Source organism: Hermetia illucens, unplaced genomic scaffold, assembly GCF_905115235.1.
Source record: "Hermetia illucens unplaced genomic scaffold, iHerIll2.2.curated.20191125, whole genome shotgun sequence".
Taxonomy (NCBI): Eukaryota; Metazoa; Arthropoda; class Insecta; order Diptera; family Stratiomyidae; genus Hermetia; species Hermetia illucens.
The window spans coordinates 83,176-102,940 of NW_024037034.1; the positions used below are offsets into that span (position 1 = coordinate 83,176).

Consider the following 19,765-nt stretch of genomic DNA (forward strand, 5'->3'; position numbering starts at 1 on the left):
ATAGAGTTACTGGGAAAAATTAGATAAGGCAAGATTGCAAGATTTTTAGAAATAGTATTTAAGTAAAAATTGTTCTAAAGATAAGTTAGTTGTAGAAATACACCGCGAATAGAAGGAGCGAATATAATTTGTAACCATATTACAGAATAAAAAGTGTTCTACTAACTCAGTTATTTTTCTTCTCGCTCTTCAGGAAGAGACAACATAAGTGGCGCAGTCGCGCGGTTTTCAGTGTCTGTTATCACCAAAGCAAGGTAACAAACGCGAACGTGAAACTAACTACAGTGAAAATTCGGTAGTGACAATTGGTTTTGGTACAGCACCTGGTGGGGCGAGTAAGCCTACAGGAGCGCAAAATTAATAAACCGTAATAATCGGGCAACCTACTTAAAAATAATAACTAACAAGTCGGGAAACCGGAAGCTGGACGCTTCAGGTACGAAAGGTTTTGTGCATATCTCAGTACGTAGCACGTAATATATGCATATACAATATTATGTGAGAATATCCACTTTCGGATGATATTGACATTTATAGCCTTTAATTTGCAAAGAAGCGACAACTTTGACGTATTATAACTTTGTTAGCAATAGTGCGATTTCCATCAAACTTGGTAACATCATGCTCTATGTTACACCCTATATTGTTGCGAAACTTGGTGGTCCTAGCATGAACTTAAGGGGGGTTTTGCAGCGAATTACTAAAAATTATAGTAATATACTATTATTAACTTTATTTGTGCAGATATCAGTATGGAAGGTATTTCAGAGCCCAGGCACCATATAGTGGCAGCCTCTTGATTTTTTTCAGATTTTTCGGTTTGGGAGTTTCTGAGAATGGCCCCCGTAAAGGAATGGTCACTTTCAAACCCCGAACTCCCCACCTTTCCAACAAATGTCAAAACTAAGACCGTTTTTGAAAAGTACGAGACCTTTAATTTGATACCCCACATGACTATATTTGATGAAAAAAAAATTACACCCCCCTTTTGCATGTATGGGGACCCCCCCTTAAATTCTACGTAAGAGGATGTAACTCACTGTATGCGTGAGCGTTCACAGTTCCCACCTTTCTACCAAATTTGGTGTTAATTGCTGTAACCGTTTCCGAGAAAAATGCGTGTGACGGACAGACAGACAGACAGACAGACAGACATCATCCATCTATGAGAAGGGAATCGAAGCTGCCATAATCAGCGAGCCCTATCGCAACAATAAGAGCGGTGCCTGGACTGCAGATGAAACTGGCAAGGCGGCAATATGGGCGTGTGGAAATCAGGCCATTCAAGAAGTGATGGAGTTTCCAGAAGTTGGATTCGTCAGGGCAAAAATAGCTGGTATCTATATTTATAGTTGCTATGCTCCACCAAGCGCGACGATAACAGAATTCGAAGGAATGCTAGGTATGCTAGTCTCGGATGCAAGAAGTCGAAACCCCAAGATCATAGCTGGTGATTTCAACGCGTGGGCCGTGGATTGGGGCAGTCGCACTACGAACACCAGGGGCCGTATCCTGCTCGAGGCTTTCGCGGAACTAGATTTGGTGCTTGCCAACACGGGAAACGTTTCCACTTTTCGTGGGACAGGGTCGGGCTCAATAGTCGATCTGACATATGTGAGTACCACATTGGCGAGGAGAATGACATGGTTTGTCAGTGAGCATTATACTCACAGCGACCACCAGGCGATTTTCCTCCAGATCGAATATGGGCCATGCGTCGATACGTGTTCCCGTGAGGCTGGAAACCGGGGCTGGTCCGTGAAGGGGCTTGAGGAGGATGCATTCATAGAGATGCTATTGGGAGGCCAAAGTCCCGGTGGTGCGGCTACGGAAAAGGTAGAGCAAATGATGGGACGCATAACAAGAGCATGCGATGCTGCTATGCCGAGGCGACGAGTTCTCGCAAAAAGGCGCTCAAGCTATTGGTGGAATGAAGAGATCGCGGTGCTACGGAATGCATGTTTTCGTGCTAGAAGGATCTGCCAACGAGCTAGAGCAAGACCAGACTTCGACGAGAAACGGCTAGCATATGTGAACCTTCGAGGGAGGCTTAAGCAGGCTATACGGACCAGCAAGCGAGAATGCTTCAAGGAGCTTTGCACAGAGGCAGACCAAAGCCCCTGGGGAACAGCGTACAGGATAGTTATGAAGAAGATGAAAGGGCGAACACCACAATTGACCTGTCCGCATCTTCTGCTCGATATCGTGACGGCGCTCTTCCCCCCGGATAAAGGGGAGCGCAAACAACACAAGCGAGCACTCGACGTCTACACCATACCTGCGGTAACTGAGGAGGAACTTATGCAAATTTGCCGGAGAATTGGTGATAACAAAGCACCCGGTCTGGATGCTGTTCCCAATAGAGCCCTTAAACTCGCTGTTAAGACCAGACCCGACTGGTTTATCAGCGTGTTTGAGACATGCATGATAGAAGGAATTTTCCCCGATCGGTGGAAGAGGCAAAAACTAGTTTTGCTCCCGAAGCCGAATAAACACCCAGGACACCCTTCATCATACCGACCGATTTGCCTTATCGACACGGCAGGAAAGATGCTCGAAAGGGTCATCTACAACAGACTGCTCCCTATCATCGAATACAAGGATGGACTATCGGAGCGACAATTTGGATTTCGTCAAGCCCACTCAACCATCGACGCCGTAGACGTTGTTTTGAAGCTGGCTCGAGACGCGATGTCGTCTAAAAAATGCTGTGCCGTAGTGACATTGGACATCAAAAATGCGTTCAATTCCGCAAGCTGGGAGTGGATAAAAAGTTCACTGGCTAACACGGGTGTCCCTAGTTACTTGACTAAGCTCCTCAACAGTTACCTTTCGGAGAGGACACTTTGGTACGACACGGATGAGGGATCCAAGCAGTACACCGTCACCGCAGGAGTACCACAGGGCTCAGTGTTGGGTCCTCTCCTGTGGAACGTCATGTACAATGGGGTCCTTGTCCTTCCCGTGCCAAAGGAGGCCACGATAATCGGTTTCGCAGATGATCTAGCTGTGGTTGTCGTCGCGAAAGAACCTGAAGACGTCGAAATGTACGCTAACGAAACCATTAGCGCCATAAAAGCGTGGCTGGAGATGGTTCAGCTTGACCTTGCGGAACAAAAGACGGAGGCGGTCTTGATTACCAATCGTAGGAAGAGGAATACGATTAATATTCGCGTTGGTGGTCACGTTGTCACTTCGAAGCCGGTTATCAAATACCTGGGGGTGATGATTGACGCTAAGATCAATTTCAGGGTACATCTGGACTATGCCTGTGAGAAAGCGGCAAATACCAGCGTATCATTAGCGCGGATGATGCCTAACATTGGAGGTCCAAGGTATAGTCGCAGATTACTTGTGGCCGGAGTGGTTCGCTCCACACTATTATACGCGGCACCAATTTGGGAGGAAGCATTAGCGTGTGAGAGTAATCGTAGGAGAGTAAATATGACTTACCGGTTAGTGGCGCTAAGGGTGTGCAGCGCCTTCAGAACAATATCAGGCGAGGCAGCGTGTGTTATTGCGGGAATGATCCCGATAGACATTCTGGCAAATGAGACACGCTGCCTGTACGAGGCAAGGAAGATGAATCCTCTTGAAAAGGATGCAGAATGCCGAAAGGCGGCAAGGCGAGAGTCGCTGGAAAAGTGGCAGAAACGGTGGGATGACTCGCAGAGGGGTCGCTGGACCCACACTTTGATTCCCCGTATTGAAGAGTGGATCCAGCGACGACACGGTGAGATTAACTACCATCTGACGCAATTCCTGTCAGGACATGGCGGTTACAGGAAGTACCTGCACCAATTCAGGCTGGATGATTCTCCCTTGTGTCCTGAATGTGGTTGCACACCTGAGGACCCGGAGCATGTTATGTTCAACTGTCCACGATTTCTCTCAGAAAGGAGGAGTCTGGAAAACTCCCTGAAAACCACTCTAAGCCCGCAGAGTATCGTCGGGGAAATGTTGAAATCGGAGGGAAACTGGTGTGCGGTGAACACCGCCATCAAACAAATACAAGAGGAACTGGCAAGAGCGGAGCGCGCAAGGAGGACGCGAAGAACGGAAGGCGTGGTCGCGTAAAGCGCAGTCCACCCCGCCAAGTAATACTTTGCGGCGGTCCCGCGGGGAAGGAAAAAGGAGAAAGTGGGGGTGGTTTTAGTGGGTGAGAATCCCACACGCTGCTGCAACCTGGCGCGGCAGTGTCTTTCCACCTCCATCCATAAAAAAAAAAAGAAAAAAAAAAAAAAAGACAGACATACAGACGGACAGACAGACAGACAGACAGACGGACAGACAGACAGAGAGACAGACAGACAGACAGACGGTAAACCGATTTTAATAAGGTTTTGTGTTTACACAAAACCTTAAAAATCAGTTAACAAAAATAGGGCTAGCATTGCCACAGGAAAATATTCCGAATATTCCCTGCTAACCAGGTTAGAAAAAAACTGAGTTGGAATAAAATAAACACAATAACACCAATAGTGATTATTAGTGCTAATAACTTCGAAAGCACCTGGAGAAGCGAGTACACCTACCGGACCGCTGAAGCCCAATTGTAAACTAAAACACCGAAAGAAAAATAGTCTTATACAATCAAATCAATAGTCTTATACAATACAAATCACCAAACAAAATTAACAAGTCGGGAATCCCGAAGCTGGACGCTTCAGGTACGAAAGGTTTTGTGTATTTCTTAGTCCGTAGCACGTAATATATGCATATATTATGTGGTATTTCGGAGTCCAGGCACCATAGAGTGACAGCCTTCTGAATTTTTTTAGATTTTTCGGTTTGGTAGTTTCTGAGAATGGCCCCCTGAAAGGAATGATCACTTTCAATCCCCCGTACTCCCCACCTTTCCAACAAATGTCAAAACTAAGACCGGCTTCGAAAAGTACTAACCGAGACCTTTAATTTGATGCCCCGAATGACTATATTTGATGAAAAAAAAATCACACCCCCCTTTTGCATGTATGGGGATCACCCCTTAAATTCATCGTGAAAGGATGTAACTCACTGTATGCGTGAGCGTTCACAGTTCCCAGCTTTCTACCAAATTTGGTGTCTATCGCTGTAACCGTCTCCGAGAAAAATGCGTGTGACGGACAGACAAACAGACAGACGGACAGATTGTAAACCGATTTTAATAAGGTTTTGTGTTTACACAAGGGGAGTATCTTTACTACCTAAATTTGCAAAAGCTACCAGTTATAACGAAAAACAAAACAAAAAATTATTCTATGTACGAAACTTATAACAGACTATTAAATATAAAAAACACATTTCATTTAAAATATGAACAAGATCCCTTACACTAGAAGCTCTTGTCGATAACCATAAAAACGTAGACAGAATTATCCTTAGTAAATATCAAGCAGTAATACTCCGAGCAGAAGCATGGGCAGTAAACTCAATAAAACCAAATAATATTACAGAAGCTTATAATTATTTCAAGGAAACAGCAGACAGAATTGACTCCTGCAGCAATAAAACAAAACTTTTAACGGTACAAATATAAACCAAAGAACAACTATAATAACTCTACAAACTACAAACTACTACTAAAACTACAATGAAACTTACCAAAATTCAAATAAGACTGTAGGCAATCAAACTAACAAAGACGCGAAAACCGGAAGCTTAACGCTTCAGGTATAAAAGGTTTTGTGTTTCCCTATATGAGGAGCATAACGTAGTTCCACTGGCTGATAGCATTGACCAGAGATATTGAAATCGCTCAGTTCTGGGCAGGTTACTGCCATTGCCAGAACTGAGCGATTTAAATATCTGGAGGGGCAGGTTATCTCGAATCAATGGTATAAGCCAATGAAGAACTGCGTAATGAAATTGCTTCACTCATTAACGTAACCTGGATGAAGTGGCATTTCACAACTGGTGTTTTCTGTGATCGACATCGATTGACATCCCAAATCTAAAATTTACTGCAATGTCGTCCGTCTGCAGCTCTCTATAGTTCTGAGTGTTGGCCGACTATAAAAGATAATGAACGGCGTCTTGCGGTAATGGGGACGTAGATATTGCATTGCACTGGTGGTGTGACACGTTTTGATCAAGTCTGAAATGAGAATATTCCCGATCGATATGACGACGATACGACGACCCCCGCTTGTGAACGGGACAAAGGCTGAAGAAAAAGATGTGAGGAGCGGCGAGTGCACGACAGTTCCGCGTCATATGAAAGCGATTTAAATAAATCATTTGATGGAAACCCCCGTAGTGATAATAGTCAACCTCATACGCTTCACACTCTGAATTTAATATTATTAGCAAATGCCAAGAATGCAAGCTACATCAAATATAAACAAGTCAGGAAACCGGAAGCTTGACGCTTCAGGTATAAAAGGTTTTGTGTTTCCCTATGTGATGAGCCTGACGTAGTTCTCCATTCGTTTATAGCATTGACCCGAGATATTGAAATTGCACAGTTCTGGGCAAGTTACTGCCATTGCCAGAACTCGGCGATTTAAATATCTCGAGGGGCAGGTTACTGCCATTGCCAGAACTCTGCGATTTAAATATCTCGAGGGGCAGGTTACTGCCATTGCCAGAACTCAGCGATTTAAATATGTCGAGTCAATGCTATCAGCCAATGGAGAACTGTGTAATGAAATTGTTTCACGCGTTAATGCAACCTGGATGAAGTGGCATTCGACAACTGGTGTTCTTTGTGATCGACGATCGTCCCAAATCTAAAATTTACTGCAATGTCGTCCGTCTGCCGCTCTCTATAGTTCTGAGTGTTGGCCGACTATCAAGGACAATGAACGGGACCTGCGGTAATGGGGACGAAGATGTCGCATTGCACTGGTGGTGTGACACGTTTTGATCACGTCTGAAATAAGAATATCCGCAGTCGATATGGATTTGCACCGATCGTGGAAAAACTGCGAGAGAGGCGCTTTTCGATTGTGTGGTCACGTAATTCACGCTAACGAGAACTCAACAACCAGTATTGGTCAGAACATCGAAGTCAATGGTAAGCAACCAAAAAGCCGGCCAAAATAATGGTGGCTTGATAGACTGGATGGGGATTTAAAGGCCTCGCGATTACATGCTGATCAGGCATTTGATAAAATAAAATGACGAAACCGATCATCACGAGCCGACCCCGCTTGTGAACTGAAGGCTGAAGAAAAAGAAAAAGATGTGAGGAGCGACGAGTGCACGACAGCTCCGTGTAATATAGCTAAAAATTCCATTGCTCTCTATTTTCTAGAAAGCGATTTAAATAAATCATTTGATGGAAAGCCCTATGTTGATAATGGTCAACCTCATACGCTTCACGCTTTCAGTTTAATATTATTAGCCAATGAAAACAATTTAACCAACATCAAATATAAACAAGTCGGGAAACCGGAAGCTGGACGCTTCAGGTACGAAAGGTTTTGTGTATAATATTTCTTAGTACGTAGCACATAATGTATCCATATATTATGTGAGAGTATCCACTTTCGGGTGATATTGACATTCATAGTCTTCAATTTTCAAAGATGCAACAAATTTGAGGTATTATAACTTTGTTAGTAATAGTGCGATTTCCACGAAACTTGGTAAGATCATGCTCTATGCTCTATGGCCTATATCACTGCAAAATTTCATGGTACTAGGATGAACTTAAGGGGGGTTTCTAACCAATTACAAAAAATTGTAGTAATAGTAGTAATAATTGTAGTAATACTATTATTAACTTTATTTAAACAGATATCGGCATGGAAGGTATTTCGTAGCCCAGGCACCATATAGTAGTAGCCTCCTGATTTTTTTCAGATTTTTCGGTTTGGTAGTTTCTGAGAATGGCCCCCTTAAAGAAGTGATCACTTTCAACCCCCCGCGTTCCCCACCCTTCCAACGAATGTCAAAACTAAGATCGGCTTTGAAAAGTAATAATCAATACCTTTAATTTGATACCCAACATGACTATACTTGATGAAAAAAAATGTTACACCCCCGTTTTGCATGTATGGGGACCCCTCCTTAAATTCGACGTAAAAGGATGCAATTCACTGTATGCGTGAGCGTTCACAGTTCCCACCTTTCTACCAAATTTGATGTCAATCGCTATAACCGTCTCCGAGAAAAATGCGTGTGACGGACAGACAGACAGACAGACAAACAGACGGACAGACGGACAGACAGACAGACAATAAACCGATTTTAATAAGGTTTTGTGTTTACACAAAATGATAAAAAGGGCTGGGGAGAATTAGATTCTTCTTAAATGGAATTTTAATATTTCACTCGAATTTCAATTATTCTGGTTAATTATGACATCAGCATCTTATTTGTATGACTTAGAATGCTGTTAATTAGCACGAAATTGATAAGTTTGAACTGCTATAACTTTCCCACTAATAGTTGGATTTTCATGAAACATGGCATGTGTATGCACGAGACTGTCCTCTATGTCGGTACAAAATTTAGTACACTTAGGATGAACTTAAGGGGAGTTTTTTAGTATATTTCTAAAAGTTGATAATATACTATTAGTAAATTTTTTGAACAGATACCGTGTTGACTTTTCTAAAAAAATCAAACTGAATATGGCCAAGTGCTTAGGCAGTCTCACCTAAGCTTTAAACAAATTAAAGGCTTGTGTGCTTGAACCATATTGAAATTTTATTGCATTTGAACACTTATTATATATACAATTTTTGCTTACAGGTAAAATTCTTAGTAGACTAAAAAACCGTAGGTACGAATATTACAAAAAAAAAAAACGCTATGTCAACCAATTTCTCATGCAATGTATTTTTAGCTGATTTTGTTCAATACATTTTTAACGGGAGTTCTTTACCATCGTTGTTGACAATCGAAACTAATACCTTGCATGCAATTATTGCGAGTTAATATTATACTCTAGATAAAGATGTGTTATATTTCTTAAAAAGACTTATTCTGATTATATTCTAAACATTCTGCCCAGCCAAGAACCACTGGTTCTTCTATTAATCGTGGTCGTACCACTGGACCGTGGATTCAGGAGATGTTCTCGGTGATGATGGTCTGATGCCTAAGATGGTGCCAAGTAGTAGCCTTCATATCAGCTCGAAGTTGGGCTTCTTGATGTTGAGTCTCCTCAATGAAGTTGTCGTCTCGTTCGAGAATTGTCTTTGATGGTACGTACACAACTGTCGTGTTGATTGTGTCAAGTCGTTGGATGATGACGGGTTTCACGTAGGTGCACTGGACCATGGCGTTGTTGATATCGGTGGGAGTGGTTCGAAGAATAACTGTAGAACTCTTCAGACTGCAACTTGATGCCTACGCCTTCGAGTTGTAGGTCTTGTCTTTGTCCCTTGCAAGTGAGGACCACAGTTAGATACTAGACAGCTACCTCACTCCCCCTTGCCCCTCAAGGGGGAAATCAGTGCGAGTACACGATTTCAAATTGTTTTGCCCTTGAGCATGAGCGAGATGTACCGAAAACCCGATCAGCTGTGTTTGACATACCGCCCGGACTTGCCAATGTATTGGTGAGATTGGCAAGTTTTTGCTTATGTATAAGTGAATACGTGAAACAACTTTTTGCTATATGGGTGAGCACGCCGTAGTACCAGAATAGCAAAAGCTCACCGATCTTTCTCTTACCAATACGATTTGACGAAGATTATGCCTTTTCCTTGTTTAGCGTCTCTGATGTGTACAGATAAGCTTCTGCAAGCACATTTGCAAGTGGGGTCATTTTTGTAAGGGTACTGCCTATAGTAGATCTACTGTGGTGAGGACGACAGGATTCGTGGTGGAAGCAAGAAACAGCCAAGTGTTGGGTCGTATTCATTGTTTCCACAACATGTTCTTCACATGAATGATGTGCTGCGGGCATGGTGTCTTGTTGAATCTGTTGTAGATCTCGTCCAAGATGCAATTCGGGTGGTCATCGATGCTCGATAATATGGTGACTGAACAATGAAATTCAGTTACTTGCTGTTTTTTGCATTGGTTAAATTGTTCCGGAGTCATCGTGAAGTACGTTTGGTCGTCATACCTCACTCCGAGATAATTTTGAGCGATATCGGGAACTGAAAATTTTCCATTTCCTAAATTGTGTGGAATTCCGGTGAAATGCGTGAGCTCGAATTTCTTTCGTTCAACGATGTGGAACCAGCCGGAAATCGTAATTCCGTTTCCCTCGGTAGAAATGCCAGGTTTACCAACTTCTTGTGAAACTATGATCAGTTCACCTCCTAGCTTTTCTTGCATCCGAGAGAGGGTAGTCACTATGGTTAATGCTGGTAGTATTTCCGAAAAGCTTCCTGTTCCTGATTTAATTTTGTAAATCGCTTCATAATGCTTCTGAGTGTGCTCCAGCCAAGTGAATGCTGCCTGATACGCTGCCAAGAGTTGAATATTGATTCTGTTGTGATTGGTGTACCAGGTGGCCATTTCTGCCATTGTCTTATAGGCGTGATCTACTTTCCTAGCGATGAGGTGTAATTTAGTGGTAAGAGCTTGCCGTGTCTCTTTCACAAGTGCGGTAGTGCTTAACAACAGGTTGCCGTGGTGTTCCAAAGTCTTGATGACCTGCCTTTGATTTTCATCCAGTTTGTCGATGTCTGCGTAGACTTCGTCGTTCACTCCGAAGATTCCTTGCAGTAGATTTCCTAGGAGACCGCGTTGACTCCTCACTGTAACCCATGGACTGATAGCGTCTATTGTTATGTTGACTTCATGTTCAAGTTGAGTCACAAGCTCCGCACACCGTATATCTGGGTGTAATCGTAGGCCTTCTTTACAGATATTGGACATATTCTGATATATCTGTCGAGTGTGCTCTAGGTCAGACATGATCTCTTCACTAGAGATATTGACGTCTAACCAGAATTGTCCCTTTATTAGTCGGACCTGACCCAAATGCTCGACATATATCCCTGGTTCAGGGTGCTTGATGGTATAGTTGCTTTTTGCCCCTGGGACACAAACTAATAAAGCGATTAAATTTATCATCAGTTTGGACATTTTTGATGTCTTTCCCCCAGACCGGGATTCTTGTTTCCTTTTCTGCCGATTTGGGTGGATACCAATGTCAGCTATCGTTGGCTCTACTGTACGTTCCCCGTTGTTTGGCAAAGGACAAATCTTCGTTTGATTATGTTATTTTCGGTCTTCAGCGTGACTACTCTAGTTAGTCCATCATTTCCAGGATGAACTGCCACAATTCTTCCTAGAGGCCATCGGCCAGACGGTTGATTTCCGCATTTAATGAGGACTAGATCATCCAATGGTCAAAGGGTAGTATAGGTCCCGGGGCGAAACGTGGATTGGTACCCACGATGGAGCATAAAACCTGGGAAATGCCTGCTGAACCAACACCAACAGCTCTACTACCAAGCCCTATCTCCACCTCCACGTGGTGACCGCTGGGAGCTATTTCTTAACGAAAAGCTGCAGACGGAGAAGGATGAAGGCGAGTCTCCCGCGCCTAAAAACGGGACAAATTGTACCAACTGGTCCTACAGGTTCCAAAAAATGAAACCTTCTGTTATCGGCTTTGAAAGTATAAGCGAACGGCTATGCACTCTGCGCTTGCGAGGCAAGTTTAGAAATATAAGCCTCATAAACGTTCACGACCCTACAGAGGAGACTGCAGAGTCGGAGAAGGATACCTTCTACGAGGCAGTAGAAAGAACCCTCGAAGCCTGTCCCAGTTATGATATCAAAATCATACTTGGGGATTTTAACAACCAAGTAGGGAAGGAGCCCGTATTCAGGCGATACGTTGGCTCCCATAGCTTACACGAAAAAAACAAATGATAACGGACTGCGGACTATTCAATCAGCAGGGTCACACGAAATGGTTGTTGGAAGTACCTGGTTTGTGCGGAAAGCGGTCCACAAACATACGTGGGCCTCTCCAGGCGGGACCACTTTCAACCAAATTGACCACGTGTTGATCGAACGCCGCCACCTCTCAGCCTTGATGAATGTCAGAACATATAGGGGGGCCAATATAGACTCGGATCACTATCTCGTTGGCATGGTGCTCCGAGCTCGAATAACGATACTATCTAGAATCCCCTCTGACAATCAGGTGAGAGTGAACACTGAAGCCATCCACAACACAACCCTCCGCGACACCTATAAGAGGGAAATGGATGCCGCAATAACCGCAGTCAATAGAGGACCTGGAGATGAAGCATCAACTAATGATCTTCACAACCACCTGAAGAACGTTATCATGGATACGGCCACAAATATACTTCGCCCCAGCCGCAAAATGAGCCGGAACGGCTGGTTTGACGATGAATGTAAGCTAGCAATGGAACGGAAGAATGCCGCATACCGAGTAATGTTGCATTCTCAAAAAACCCGGCCCGCGCAGAGACTTATCGCGAACTCCGTCGAACGGAGAAGCGACTTCACAGACGGAAAAAGGAAGCCTGGGAGAACCAATAAATCTGAGAACTATAAAAACACAGGGAGCAACCGCACCAGGCGCGCAAGTTTTACCAACTAGTCAGCAGGATGAAGCCTTATACACCTCGATGCTCATCCTGCCGAGACAAAGAGGGAAATCTGATTTCCGACAGAATGGGCATATTAGAGCGATGGGTTGAGTACTTTGATGAGCTACTGAACAACCAGAACATCGGCGAGTTGGAGGTCCCGCCAACTGAAGACGATGGACAAATACTGCCACCACCAAGTTTAGGAGAAACAGTGCGTGCAATTCATCGGCTAAAAAATCATAAGTCGCCAGGAGCCGATGGAATTACAGCCGAATTGGTTAAATATGGAGGCGACCAGTTACACCAAGTGGTTCATCAACTTGTGCTCAAGGTATGGGACAGCGAATCAATGCCTGACGATTGGCAACGAGGCATAATCTGTCTCATACATAAAAAGGGAGATATCACACAGTGCAGCAATTATAGAGGTATCACGTTGCTGAGTACCATCTATAAGATATTCTCCACTATCTTGCTAGGCCGGATAGCCCCATACGCACAGAACATCATTGGCCCATACCAAAGAGGCTTCACTCCAGGCAAATCAGTAACAGATCAGATTTTCTCTCTGCGGCAAGCGATGGAAAAACTGTTGGAATATGGACAACAGTTGCACCATCTGTTCATCGACTTTAAAGCCGCCTATGATAGCATAGCCAGGGTAAAACTGTACACGACCATGAGAGAATTCGGTATTCCGACGAAATTAATAAGACTGACTAGGCTGACCCTGACCAATGTGCGAGGCCAGATAAAAGCAGCAGGATCACTCTCAAGACCATTCGACATCAACAACGGTCTACGACAAGGGGATGCGCTATCATGCGTCGTCTTTAACCTGGCCCTCGAAAAAGTGATCCGTGATGCTGAGGTGAATGCAAGAGGTACGATTCTCTTCAAGTCCACCCAACTACTGGCCTATGCTGACGATATCGACATCATGGGAAGAATCACCCGAGACGTTCAAACTGCCTTCATCCAGATCGAGCAGGCGGCGCGAGATCTTGGGCTGCACATCAATGAAGGCAAGACAAAATACATGGTGGCAACGTCAGCACCGAAGACGAATCAGCCAACAACATCAAACCGCACTGGTCAAACACAAGCACGAACAAGAATAAGGACAGGCGAATACAACTTTGAGACCGTTGACAATTTCTCCTATCTAGGGTCGAAAATCACAACCGATAACAACTACGATGATGAAATCCGCGCACGGTTGTTGTCAGCCAACATAGCCTACTTCAGCTTACAAAGACTGTTCCGCTCGAAACGTCTCACCATAGGGTCAAAGCTCTTACTGTACAAGACTATGATCTTGCCAGTCCTCATGTATTCCTCGGAAACTTGGGTTCTTAGCAAGAAAAATTGCGAACTCTTGGCCGCGTTCGAGAGAAGAATCCTCCGAAGAATTTTTGGCCCCCTACATGAGGATGGACGATTCCGTAGCCTACACAATGACGAAATCTATGAGCGATACCATGACCGTCCGGTTGTGGATAAAATCCGGCTCAATAGGTTACGGTGGGCGGGTCACTTAATCCGTATGGATGAAGATGATGTATGTTTTCGCTGTTAGATCGCTAGCGAGCTCAAGATGTACAGCCTTTGTAGATTGACATACAAACACAACTATGTATGCTTGGGTGGTCTTGGTCCCTCTACCGTTACTCCATTTAATTGTGATTGGCCCAGCGTAATCAATTCCTATCCGAGCAAAAGGTTTTCCTGGCCGTACTCGTTCTTGAGGCAGTATTCCCATCAGTTGTTGACTCGGTTTGCCGTTCATTCTGAAACAATGGGTACATTTCCTCCCGAATTGTTTCACGGCCGTGAGCCCGTCAATGATCCAGTACTTCGTACGAATCGTCGAGTGTACTAGCTGAGCGGGACCATGCAGCATTTGATGATGGTAATGTTTTATGACCAGATTAGCCATATGTCCTCGGGGTAGTAGTATAGGGTGTTTTGTATCGAAATTTGCAGCACTCTGCTGTATCCTTCCACCAACCCGCAAGATCTGGTCTGAATCGAGGAACGGTGTTAACCTAATCAGCGAACTAGTCTTGGCCAAGGGTTTGTTAGTGTTGGGTAGACTGATATCGTCTGCAAATGCCTCTCGCTGAATCATCCTAATGAGAGCGGTTTGCGTTTGTCGGAGCTCATCTGACTTTAAAAATGGGTTGTAAGAGTTAGACCTCCATCTTCTGCAGTAAGCGATGACTCTTACGAGTTTCGTAAATGATGAGAATTGTTGCGTTAAATTCTCCTTTTCTTCTGCCTTAATAGTTGTGAAACATGCTGCCTTTTGTCGTACTTCTAAATTGGTGACTGCTTTGTTGCATATGAATCTGGATTTCGGCCATTTGTCTTGATGTTCCTTTAACCAGTCCGGGCCGTTCCACCACTGTACATGATTTTTTAAAAAGTTAGGGAAAATTCCATGGGATGCGACATCTGCCGGGTTTGCTTTGCTATTTATATGTCGTCATTATTTGGAATCGGAGGAGGAATGAATGTGGCTGACTCTATTGGCGATAAACACTTTCCATTTAGCTGCTGGACTTTGGAGCCATTGTAGTACGATCATCGAATCTGTCCAATAATAGGGAATGACATCCTTCCAACCATGGGCTTCTAACGTAGTTGACATCAGGTCGCACAAGAGCGCAGCGCTGCATAGCTCCAACCGTGGAATCGATTGGACTTTTAACGGTGCGACTTTGGACTTCGACGTTATGAGTTGAACAGTTGTGGAACCGTCACGTTCCTCAATGCGTACATAGATGACTGCGGCATATGCTGCTTCTGAGGCGTCACAAAATCCATGGACTTGAATATTTACAGTATCACTACAGTGTAGCCACCTTGGAATAGTAATTTCCTGGAGAACCGGCAACTGTGAACGGAATTTTCTCCATTTCGCATCAAGTTCTTCTGTGATTGGTTCATCCCAGGTTCTGTGTTGTAACCACAACTGTTGCATCATTATTTTGCCTACGACAATACACGGCTGCAACCATCCCATTGGATCGAATAATTTGGCTACCTCAGAAAGCAATTGTCGTTTCGTGAACACAGTACCTGAGATCTCCTCTAAGGTAACCTTGAAGAAGAAGCAATCCCTTGCTAGATGCCATCGTAGTCCTAGCGTCTTGATGTGATCTTCCTTGTTGATGCTTAACGGTAGGTTCGCTTCTCTATCGGAAACAGGAATTGACTCCAACAGACTATCGTGATTTGCTGCCCATTTCCTTAATTTAAACCCTCTCTTTTGTAGCACTTTGATAAGGTCTTGCTGTAAGGTTTGCGCTTCCTTGATTGTATCTCCGCCTGTTAGGACATCATCCACATAAAAGTCTTCTTTAATGGCTCGACACGCTTTTGGATAGTGCATCCTTTCGTCATCCGATAGCTGATGCAAAGTGCGCATCGCCAAGTACGGGGCGTAACTTAAAATGTTTAATCGGTTCGGATGGATGACTTCGCCACAGGATTCGTTGATAGCCCTGATCCTGAGGATGTATACTTATCTGTCGGTACATCTTTTCTATGTCAGCTGCTATCACGTATCGATGCGTTCTCCATCTCATCAATACATGAGTGATGCTATTCTGAATGTTGGGGCCGACGAGCAAGATATCGTTGAGTGACTTGCCTGTTGGTGTTGCTTGAGACGCATTGAAAACGACTCGAAGCTTTGTGGTGGTACTGTCATCCTTGCGTACGGCATGGTGAGGCAAGTAATATGTCTGTTTTGTAAACTTATCTGCGACTGGCACTTCCACCATGTGGCCTAGCTCAAGGTATTCCTCCATGAATGCTACATATTGATTCCTTAAGTCATCGTCGTTGTTCAATCGTTTTTCCAATTGCGAGAAACGAATATACGCCTTTTGCTGGGAGTTGCACACGGTTTTTCCGGGATCCGCTTTTTGCTTAAACGGGAGCCGAATAATGTATCTGCCAGACTCGTCCCTCCTGGTGGTCTGCTGATACCATTCCATAGCTGCTCGTCCCTTGTTACCGGCTGTTCGCTCGGTATCTCGTTGATTTCCCAAAACCTCTTGACCAGCCTATCCGTACTGTCTTCAGTAGCGATAAATGTCAATATTCCCTCTTGATTGTTTCGAGCAGAAGTCGGACCGAGTAAAATCCAGCCAAATCTGGTATTCACTGCACAAGAAGATCCCCTTTTGAACCCTGCTAACACGATCTCGTTGTAGATGTCTGCTCCAAGCAGAATGTCGATTCGCCCTGGAGTTCCGTATTGGGGATCAGCTAATTTTTTGACTGATAGTCCCGCTGGTAGCTTGACTGGGGTTTCGGTTGACGAATGCAAGTTCGTTATGGTCGGTAGTATTAAAGTTGACACATTGGTTGTGAAGTCTCCATAGTTTGCCTTGATCACTAACTCCACACTGCCTCTGCTCTGCAGTCTTGTACCTGCTCCGACTCCGCATATATGTATCTTTGAGAATCGCCTTCGTAGACCAAGCAATTGAACCGCTGATTCCGTGATGAAACTCCTTTGCGACCCAGAATCTATTAAAGCTCTCAAAGTCACAAATTCGCCCGAAACACTCTGTACATCAACTCGAGCGGTTCCGAGTAGTACTGTTTGATCCAGCGTTCCATCCCCAGCCAACAACGCTTGGGTAGTCAGGATGAACGGTTTAGCATCGACTGTCAATTTTTTTGAAATGCTTGTGATTTCACTGTTATGTAGTAACGAATGGTGCTTCTTCGAACATGTCCGGCACCAGCCACTCGAGGGGCATTGGTTGACGCCATGTCCCTTCCTCAAGCAGTTAAAGCGCAAGTTTTGTTTTCTTGCTTCATTTTTCCGTTGTTGCTCGTCCATCTCTCTGAACTTGTCGCACTGATTCACGTAGTGGTCCTTGGTGCAAATGCTGCATGCCTTTGTCGTTGTAGTCGTCAGTGAGTCAACCTTAGAAGTTTTCCGAGGAATGTTCAACGCCTCGAGTGCCCTGAGCCGACTCGTCAGGAACTCCAAAAACGATTTCAAGGTGGGTAACTCTGCGTTAGCACCCAGTGATGCCTCCCATAATCGTCGAGATTGTTGATCCAATTTCTGAGTTGTTTCGAAAATGACCAATAAGTCCCAATGCTCAGTGTTGACGCCGATGCTATTCATATTAGCGATGAACTTTGCGGTGGCGTTCATTACTCGTTTGATAGAGGAATCAGAATCTTCCTTTGCATTGGCAAGTTGTGGAACTTGTGCAAGTAATTCCATGCCATGGCTCGCTTGTTGTCATACCGTTCTCGCAGCATGTGCCTTGCTGCCTCGTAATTTTCGTTGTTCACATCCAGATGTTGAATGACTCTTGCAGCATCACCTTGAACATGAGTTTTCAAGTACTGCATCTTTCGAACCGCAGACAACGTCTCGTTGCAGTGAATTAACGAATTGAACATGTCATTGAACATGCGCCACTGACTGTATTTCCCATCAAACTTCGGGATAGTCAATCTTTCCAATTGCACCCGGTTCGTCGCCGCTGAACCGCTGCTGTTCATATGTTGCGTGATTGGCTGGTATGCCGCCAAGCCCGACTTGAAACGAGTAAGCAAATCCAAATACGTTTCTTCGGCGCTCTCATACTCTTCCAAGTAGGACTTCTGTTTACTGGAATCTCCTGAAAGGTCATCCAGGACTGCTCCATGTCGTTCCTGGCAAGCCTGCCACAGTTCCTCCAGACGTTGTGTTCTGGCTTGGAAATAGCCAAGGGAATGCCTCTCCTTGCTGTGATTTCGGCTCAGTCTGTTCAGACTGGCGAAATTATCCCGCTGTACTAAGCTCACCTCCTTGGTCATCTTGTGACGTCACAGATCTACAAGGATACTGACGGATGGGTACTTTTAAGCTCTCTAGCACCGGAGTCTTGCCACTCTTTTGCACCAAATTGATTTGTTCAATCTACACGGTGGAAAATATTGAGCGCAAAGATTGCGGTAGAGAACAATTTCTCCAACTCGTTCAGTATCCGGCTCGACGGACCAGAAAATGTTGACTTTTCTAAAAAAATCAAAGTGAATATGGCCAAGTGCTTAGGCAGTCTCACCTAAACTTTAAACAAATTAAAGGCTTGTGTGCTTGAACCATATTCAAATTTTATTGCATTTGAACCTTATTATATATACAATTTTTGCTTACAGGTAAAATTCTTAGTAGACTAAAAAACCGTCGGTACCGATATAACAAAAAGAAAACGCTATGTCAACCAATTTCTCATGCAATGTATTTTTAGCTGATTTTGATCAATACATTTTTAACGCGAGTTCTTTACCATCGTTTTGACAATCGAAACTAATACCTTGCATGCAATTATTGCGAGTTAATATTATACTCTAGATAAAGTATGTGTTATATTTCTTAAAAAGACTTATTCTGATTATATTCTAAACATACCGGAATGGGACATCTCTCGAAGATTAGATTTCACATAAGTGTTTTACACAAAACCTTAAAAAGGGCTGCAGATAAATAGATTCTTTATAAATGTGACTTTAATATTCCACGCGAATGTCAATTATTCCGGGTAATTATGACGTCAGCATCTGTTTTGCATGGCTTTGGAAGCAGTAAACTCGCGCGAAATTTCTAAGTTTGAACTGCTATAACTTTGGCGTTAATTGCCTGATTTCTATGGAATTTAGCGCATATACGCGAAATATTGTCCTCTATGCTGGTACATAATCCGGAAGTCCTAGGCTGAATTTAAGGGGGGTCTTTCAGTAAATTTTCAAAAAGTAGTAATATACTATTAGTAAGTTTATTTGAGCAGATATCGGAATGGGACATATTTTGAGGCCTAGATTTCCTCTAAGCGCACCACCCTGATTTTTTTCGGATTTTTAGGTTGGGTAGTTTCCGAAAATGAGTCCTGTCTGACTTTAAGTGCGTACATTTTGACTCCTTACTCACGCAATTTGCAATCAACGCCAAAACTTATATGAGTTTCAGACAGTACAAATCAATACCTTCCATTTGATACCTCACACAACTATTTCCGGTAAAAAAAATTTTTGGTTCCCCCTTTTGGATGTGTGGGGAGCCGCCCTTTTAACTCCATCTAAATTTATGCCACTCACTCTATACGTGGGATTTCATAGTTCCCATCCGTCCACCAAATTTCATTCGGATCGGTTTAGACGTTTTGGAGAAAAGTGCGTGTGGCAGACAGACAGACAGACATTAAACCGATTTTAAAAAGTTTTTTTTTACACAAAACCTTAAAAATTACTTACCCCAAAACAATAATTTCATACCT

General features: G+C 43.8%; 2 protein-coding genes across 2 annotated transcripts; both read right to left on the reverse strand.

The window, feature by feature from the left end:
* Positions 1-14,004: 14,004 nt before the first annotated feature.
* On the reverse strand, positions 14,005-15,900 carry LOC119661061. The gene is made up of 3 exons (XM_038070258.1): positions 14,995-15,900; positions 14,698-14,874; positions 14,005-14,637 (listed from the first exon to the last, which is right to left on the reverse strand). The coding sequence occupies exons 1-3, from the start codon at positions 15,898-15,900 to the stop codon at positions 14,005-14,007; spliced, it is 1,716 nt and encodes a 571-aa protein (XP_037926186.1).
* A 1,754-nt stretch (positions 15,901-17,654) lies between these two features.
* On the reverse strand, positions 17,655-18,308 carry LOC119661062. Its single transcript, XM_038070259.1, has one exon. It carries the CDS (start codon positions 18,306-18,308, stop codon positions 17,655-17,657), a length of 654 nt encoding a protein of 217 aa, XP_037926187.1.
* Positions 18,309-19,765: the final 1,457 nt, after the last annotated feature.

Excerpts from the sequence above, each read along its gene's own strand:
- LOC119661062 (XM_038070259.1), bottom strand. The coding sequence starts at position 18,308 with ATGACCAAGGAGGTGAGCTTAGTACAGCGGGATAATTTCGCCAGTCTG.
- LOC119661061 (XM_038070258.1), bottom strand. The coding sequence starts at position 15,900 with ATGCGCACTTTGCATCAGCTATCGGATGACGAAAGGATGCACTATCCA. Across the intron at positions 14,875-14,994 it reads AAGTGTTTATCGCCAATAGA|TGGTGGAACGGCCCGGACTG; the intron begins GTCAGCCACATT and ends AATCATGTACAG. Across the intron at positions 14,638-14,697 it reads TCTCATCATTTACGAAACTC|TCAGATGAGCTCCGACAAAC; the intron begins GTAAGAGTCATC and ends CCATTTTTAAAG.